The sequence below is a fragment of the Mus caroli genome, unplaced genomic scaffold (assembly GCF_978045245.1).
Source record: "Mus caroli unplaced genomic scaffold, Mus_caroli_1 scaffold_16, whole genome shotgun sequence".
NCBI lineage: Eukaryota > Metazoa > Chordata > Mammalia > Rodentia > Muridae > Mus > Mus caroli.
In genome coordinates, this window is record NW_028227271.1 from 52,533,299 (window position 1) to 52,541,262 (window position 7,964).

General features: G+C 43.2%; 1 protein-coding gene across 1 annotated transcript; it reads right to left on the reverse strand.

The window, feature by feature from the left end:
* Positions 1–1,641: 1,641 nt before the first annotated feature.
* On the reverse strand, positions 1,642–6,878 carry Utp23 (UTP23 small subunit processome component). The gene is made up of 3 exons (XM_021183954.3): positions 6,628–6,878; positions 3,096–3,270; positions 1,642–2,172 (listed from the first exon to the last, which is right to left on the reverse strand). Exons 1-3 carry the CDS (start codon positions 6,813–6,815, stop codon positions 1,789–1,791), a joined length of 747 nt encoding a protein of 248 aa, XP_021039613.1. The 5' UTR covers positions 6,816–6,878; the 3' UTR covers positions 1,642–1,788.
* Positions 6,879–7,964: the final 1,086 nt, after the last annotated feature.

A 7,964-nucleotide genomic window follows, 5' to 3' on the forward strand; every position in this document is an offset into this window, starting at 1 on the left:
CTCATGTAGTTTGTAATAAAGGCAGTAGATACTCTCAAGTATGGATTGCTTACATGCTGTGTGCTTTATTACAGCAAGGGAATACAAGAAGAAGAAAAAAAAAAATAAAGCCTACCAGTTCTCCAGAGGACAGTACCTAACAACATCTGAGTAGCATGCTCAGCAGAAAGCACAGCCACACTGGAGGACATCAGGAGAACCCAGCTAAGTATTGCATGGTAAAAATGACTTCAAACTATTGGATGAGTGTAACTATATGCCATGTTACTGGAGAAGCCCAAAGCTATTAGTTTCAGGAAGAGCAATGTAATAAATTTAGCCACACTACCTGTCGCCTTGCTCAGCCATGCACAGTGCTAAAAACGAGTTTGTGACTAATAAATACTACAACACTTGTATATTAGGAAAATGTAAGGTGCTATAAGCCATCCTTTCCAGTCTATTGAGAGCAGACGGTAACATTGTATTCAACAGTTAGTTGAATGAGGAGGTTTCTCCAACTGTCAAAGATACAACTTTTATCTTAAGCTCTTACAGATTTTATTGCCATATACAAAATAATGGGTAGCTATCCCCCTTTCCTCCCTTAGAACTTTTACAAATGACATTAATTTGTTTTGTATGTAGGTGTGGAGGTAAGAAGACAATTTTGGGAGTCAGGTCTGGTCTCTAGGTCTCAGGGATGAGGTTCAGTTATCAAGGTAGGCAGCAGGCATCTTTACCCACTGTACTGGCTGGTTTTGTGTGTCAACTTGACACAGCTGGAGTTATCACAGAGAAAGGAGCTTCAGTTGAGGAACTGCCTCCATGAGATCCAACTGTAAGGCATTTTCTCAATTAGTGATCAAGTGGGTAGGGCCCCTTGTGGGTGGTGCCATCCCTGGGCTGGTAGTCTTGGGTTCTATAAGAGAGCAAGTTGAGCAAGCCAGGGGAGGCAAGCCAGTAAAGAACATCCCTCCATGGCCTCTGCATAAGCTCCTGCTTTCTGACCTGCTTGAGTTCCAGTCCTGACTTCCTTTGGTGATGAACAGCAATGTGGAAGTGTAAGCCGAATAAACCCTTTCCTCCCCAACTTGCTTCTTGGTCATGATGTTTGTGCAGGAAAAGAAACCCTGACTAAGATACCCACTGAGTCATCTCACTGGCCTTAGGACTGACTTTTAAAATTATCTGGTGCTGGGGTGATGCCTCAGTCAGCACCTTACCTGTCATACTAGTGTGAAGAGTTGGGTTCAGATCCTCAAACTCATACAGAAAGCCACATTCAACAGTGAATGCTGTCAGTCCCAGCACCAGAAAGGAGACAGGAGGATCTCTGGGGCTTAATGGCCATCCAAGATCACTTAACTGGCAAGTTATTGATTCAGTGAGAAACTCACTCAAAAAATAATGGTGGCGAGTGATAGAGGAAGACACTTCATGCTGACCTCTAGCTGCTTCATACACATGCTCGCCCTCCTCCCCTCAACAAGCCCCCAAACACATACTACTGCACCTACACACACACACACACACACACACACAGAGGCTCACAAACACATACCACACACATACACAGCACTGGGAGGGGGAGAAGGGGAGAAACTGGAGATAATTTTATAATAAAGACGCATCCCCAAAGCAACAACTGAAGACGCACACTGACAAACCCAACCATTCTTTACTTTTGGCGAAAGTGTATGTAGCAGTATTAGTTTACAAAAATAAGTTAGTCCTCTGGTATGCACATTTTCACAGTTTGAACAGGAAGTTAGTTTCCACTGCCTTCCAGAGTATCCCCAGCACACATCAGCCTTCTGCACCCTGCTGCTCAGAAGACACTTTTGGGGTGGATCTGTTCCGAATCCGTTTCCTTTTCCGTTTCTTTTCAGAAGCAGGGGACTTTGTATCCTGTGCTTTCTTCTTTTTCTTCAGGCAGCTGAGAGGATTGGGGCCGCCCACCTTCTTCTTTTTCCTCCTCTTCCTCAGGTTCCGGTTTCGCACCAGACCTTGCTCCTCCTTCAGTTGCTTGATACTCTGTTTCTCGTGCACTGAGACCAGCTGACCCGCCTCGACCGCCTTCACAAAGGCCACTGTTCTGGGAGAAGGCTTGTCCAACACTATAGTGTTCTGAATAATGAACATGAGAGGAATTCCAGGAGTTCTCTTGACTTTCACAGATAAGTTCTGATCCTATTAAAAAGGAAAGGGGTTTGGTTTCTCAATCAAAATTAGAACCTAAAATAAAGTTTCTATTAAAAAAGGCTAGATGGGGAAAAAAAGGACTACATGTTTTCTTTTTCAGATGACATAAACATAAAAACTAAGCAGAATGAAGGTACTCAGCAGCAGTCGGGGCTGGGTCAGTCAACACTCTGGGCCCACGAATTATCAACTAATGCAACAGAAAATACATTAGGAGCTTTCTCTTGCCTTTTCACTAGATATTCTCTCCAAACATCGACAAGGGAAGAGGTTGGAGCAGAGTAATAAGCTGACTCCAAAATCTTATCTGTATACCACATGTGTGCCTAGGTGGCCGTAAGATGGTGTTGGATTCCTTGAGACTGTAGGTACACACAGTTGAGAGCAGCTGTATAGGTGTTAGGAATTAAACCAAGAGCAGCCAGCTCTTAACCACTGAGCCATCTCTCCAGCCTCCTGATGCTAATCTCAAAGGATGTGCACCATGACCTGAGAAATAGGAATTCAGGAACATGCTAACAGTTATGAGTACAGAAGGCAGAGACTGCCCGACTCCTCCCTGTTTGAAGAACCATGAAGCAATCAGCACACTACTACAACAGCTCCTTGGCCTCTAGAAGGAAACTTCTGAAAGAAAAAAAATGCCCCAAATTTAGTTTCCTCCTCATATGTTTAAGTAAGTACCTTTATTGATTCCATTTTAAAATGTACATTTTTAAAAGTCCAAACAATGAAACATGAATTAGCTAAGTGACTAGAATCCTCTCTAATACACCACAGTAAGTAAATAAATAAAACTTCAAACACTACATTATCTCTCCCACTTACTTTTCTTTGTACTACAAACAGAGCTGTATGAAGTATATATAGAGGTAGTTAAAACTGCCTTACAGTTTTGAAAGTAACATTACCTGTGTGGCCACAAAATAATGATGAGGGTTCCCCTCATCCACCATGGACAGGAGACATTCAGACCCACTCACTGGGCTCTTGAAATGAGGACAGTTTCGAACCTGGCATTTCTGTGCAATCAGTTTTGCTCCATATAATTCCTTTCCCAGTGTTTCTAACTCCTTTAACACACATCTGGGGAGAAAAAAAGTCATTCAGAGAAAAGAATCACAACCAATACATTCCTTCTGTTTATACAAAGCAAGCATAAACACAATACTCAAGTTCTTAAAGTGAAAAAACTATACCATAAAAATGTGATGGGGGAACGCCAGGGCCAAGAAGTGGGAGTGGGTGGGTAGGGGAGTGGAGCGGGGGGAGGGTCTGGGGGACTTTTGGGATAGCATTTGAAATGTAAATGAAGAAAATACCTAATTAAAAATATAAATTTAAAAAAATGTGAATTTATAGCACAGTTGCCATTTTCTTCTTAAATGAAAACTTTAAAAATACATACTCCAAGCAGAAAGAATACCAATATCAGAGTACACTAAGCATTTGTGGACAGGAAGCATGCAAGTTGTTTTTCACATATACTATTAACCTCAAATACATTAACCTCATATACATTAACCTCAAATGTATAGTAAAGCTACATGATTAGCTGAATTAAATTTCTAACTTATCCTCAAATCTCTACTTCTTACAGACGGACCAGATACAATCACTGAGCCTTCCAGATACTGAAGAGGACTCCAGGTCACCATTACAACTTCAAAACTCACTAACACAGAATCAAAGGCAACTTATGTATCCTGTCTGAATCCTGATTTTAAAAAATAAACAAATGAAAAATAAGAAAAAAAATTTTTTTTTAATTGTAGGAGCCAGAATGGTTGATGACATCAGGAGAAAATGGCCCACAGAATCAATTAAGCAGGGTTCATGGGGCTCACTGAGACTAAAGCAGCATAGTTGTGTAGTTTGTTGTCTTGTGAGACTTCTAATAGTGGGAACACATATGTCTTTGAGTCTTTCACCTGCTCTTGGGGCTCTTTTTCACCTGTTGGGTTACCTAATCCTGTCTTGATGAGGGTTTGTGTCTAGTCTAATTTCATCTAGGCCCTGTTCAGTTGATATCCCTGGGAGGCCTGCCCTTTTCTGAAGAGAAAGAGAGGAACAGTAGATTTTTGTGGGATGAGGGGATAAGGGAACTGTAGTTGGGATGTATTGTATTGAGAGAAGAATTTTTTTTTTTAAAAAAGTTTTTTCATGACAAACAGCAAAGAATGACAAGCAGATGCGTGAGGAGGTGGGGAAGAGACGGGGACAACAAGAATGAGCTTTCTGGGACCAGCAAATGCTGGGTATCAGGGTCTCAAATCTTGTGTTGGTTGACAAATTCCCAAAGTAGCTGGGTGGTGGTTGTGTACACCTTTAATCCCAGCACTTGGGAGGCAGAGGCAGAGGCAGAGAGAGGGGCAGAGGGGCAGAGAGGGAGAAGCAGAAACAGAAAGCAGAGGCAGGTGAATCTCGAGTTTGAGGCCAGCCTGGTCTATAGAGCATGTTTCAGAACAGCCAGGGCTACATAGAGAAACCTTGTACAAAACAAACAAAAAACCAAAACAACAACAACAAAAAAACCAACCAACCAACCAAACAAACAAAAAAACCCACAAACCACAAAAACCCAGATTCCCAAAGTTAAGTGGTTGCTGTCCTTTCTCCTCTTCCTCCTGGAGACAGGCTCTTGCCAGGCCTACTTCAAACTCTTGGTACCCGTCCTGACTCAGCCTTGCAGAGCATTTGTATCACAGGTGTAACCTCCCTTGAGTGACTCCGTAGTTGAAGTCCTTGGGGAGCTATGACCTGTACATGTAGTACTTCCCGCCTGGTTGCATCACAGCACGGGACTGTTACTATTGGTATGGCACGTGGGAGAAAACAAACTACTTACATTCAGAAGCAGCTAATCCAGGGGCAGAGGCCATTAAAAGCTGTACAGGCAGCTCCTAAGGCTAAAGGGATCATATTTAAAAGTTTGTATGTGTTGGGCTGGGTGATGGTGGTGCCACACACCTTTAATCCCAGATTTCAGAAGGCAGAGGCAGGAGAATCTCTGAGTTCAAGGCCATCCTGATATACAAAGTGAGTTCCAGGGCAGCCAGGGATACACAGGGAAACCTTGTCTTGAAACCGTCACCTCGACTCCAAAAAAAAAAAAATTTTTTTTTTTGTATGCATATGTGGGTGGTTAGCTGTAGAGGCCAGAAGAGGGTGTTGGAGCCCCTGGAGCTGGAGTTACATGCAGTTGTGAGATCCCTGACAGTGATGCTAGGAACCATCTCAGGTCCTCTGGAAGGGCAGGAAGCATGCTCAACCACTGAGCCATCTTTCCTGCCTGAGACTAAAATTTTGAGGTTACCTGTAACTCAGAAAGAGCATTACTTAAGAAATTCTAAATGTGGAAGGCTTTTTACTGCACAGTAGAACATGAACAGCACATGGCACAGCTTGACTCGTACAAATGTATAAAGAACACCCTAACTGGCTATTTGTAAGCTGTAGTGGTTGAACTCATTTTAATTTATTTACTTAAGTAAATATTCCACAGAAACTACTAAAATTCTTATTCATGGTCTAGCTTCAGTTTACCTCTTCCCTATTTTCATGTCCCATAATATAATATATATCTTCATGTCCCACAATTAGATATGGTTCAGGCATCAACCAACTCTATTTGTTCAAAAGTTCTCTCAAACAATAACATTACTATTTCTATCATTGAAAACAGACATTTCCTCCTCAGTTCTAAACAAGCCTCGGAGGGGGTCGAACATCGATTCTATGAGACCTTTTAAAATAACCACCACCTGCACCCCCCACCCCCATCCTTCTCACACACTCCTGCTCCCAGGTGTGCTACCCTAGGTGTGCTCTCTTACATGAAGTGAGGAGGCACAGATGTGGAGTGAAAACAGCCATCAGGAGTTGACTTTACAGCCCATGAAGGTTAAGGCTAGGCCTTCGTCTTGCCCACTAAGATATCCTCAGGGTCTGGAGCAGTGCTTGCCATTTGGCTGGTACTTAAAAAATGGCCTTGGGTAAAGTTTTCAATATCTCCAGCCTTGACTTCTTTTCCTAGGAATTGAAGATAAAACCTCACTGGCAGTTGGAAGACTTGAAAACCTTTGGGTTATAAGTAACAACCACTACAGAAAGGGTGTTAGCCTTTGGATGTTGAGAAATGTCCAATGTAAATGATACCTCATGTGAACTTATACCAACTTTGAAGAAGTTATGCTCTCTACTTCACAGCTACACCATTTCTTGCCTGAGACCACACAGCTGGCTTTAATTGGAACCAGAAGTTCAAGCCAGGTCCACATGTTACAGAATACCTGTTCTGATTTTTCTCAGAAATAACTGAATATTCACAAGGCACAGTACAATCTGCCTGACTTCTCGGTCCGTCGCGGCCCAAGGTAACCGACTTGGTTTGCACTGTGGAGAACTCTGGGCCACACCCGCGACCCCGCCCCGCAGACCCACCTCGTGGTGCACAGCTGGGTCTCTCCCGTAAGGTAGCGGGGCAGCTGGTCCCGCAGCTGGATGCGACCCCGCAGCGCCGCCTGGCAGAAAGTGCCATCCAGAAGGATCTGGTAGGGCTCGCGGACTCCGAAATTGTTGCGGAAAAAGCCGAGATGCTTCTTGGCATGTTTCTGCCTGGTGATCTTCATGCCTGTTTAGGCCACCGGACTCACCGGCACCAGGCTCACTTCCGCACTCCTAGAAATTTGTATTTCCCGGAACGAAGCCCCTTCGACCCGGAAGTACACGCCTTTATGCCCATGGCCCGCCTCTCGGATTCTGTAGTTCTCAAAGGAACGCCCACTCCCACATCCTAGCCTGAGCTTTAAGGGGGTGGAGCTTTCTGTGCCGAGGAATCTCAGAGTGTGCAAATTGGCGCAGGTTGGCACATGCGCACTCGCGAGTTGGACTAATAGTTCTTGCTTTGTGTAGCTCTTTACCTGACACTTAGGAAATCTCTAAAAGACTAGTAATATGAAAATAACCAACTATGGTACCATTGACCCAGGCACTCTGTAACTTGCCATTCACTATGTATCATACCCAAGAATGTTTTTAGTTTCCAGGTAAAGAAATGAGCCAAGGTTGGACGATCATAACTTGGGAGGTTTTGCTGGCTGCTGGTCTTCAAGGAAGCAAAGCACTTTTGCTAAGGGCACATGGTTCCTAAGTGTCTGGAACTCACACTGACTCCTTGATGTTCACGGGTATTTTACAACACCTTACGAATGAACTGATTCTATGGTAAAAAGGTGTTACCCAAATTGACAGCACAGTCTCTAACTCATCCTGGAGAACCCAATTGAAATAGCCAAATTTGCTGGCTGTGGTGGTCTACACATCTTTAATCCCAGGAGGCAGTGACAGGAATATTTCTGTGAGTTCCAGGACAGCCTGATCTACTTAGTGAGTTGCAAGACAGCCAGAGCTACACATTGAGATCCTCTCTTGGAAAACAAATTAAACAAAACAACCAAATTAATAGTAAAAAGGATTTGCATAGTGTGGCCAAATGGAGGTGCTAGTCATTATGACAGTCAATCTCTGAGGTCCTGAAGTGAAATTAAAGTGTACATAGGTAGCCAGGGACATGAATATCTAACTCATTGGTTCTCAACCTTCCAAATACCCATTAATATAGCCCTTTAATATATTTCCTCAAGTGTGGTGAGTGTCAATCATAAAATCAATTTCATTGCTACTTCATAACTGTAACATTGTTACTGCTATGAATCATAATGCCAATATCTGCATTTTCTGATGGTATTAGGAGACCTCTGTGAAAGGGTCTTTTGAAC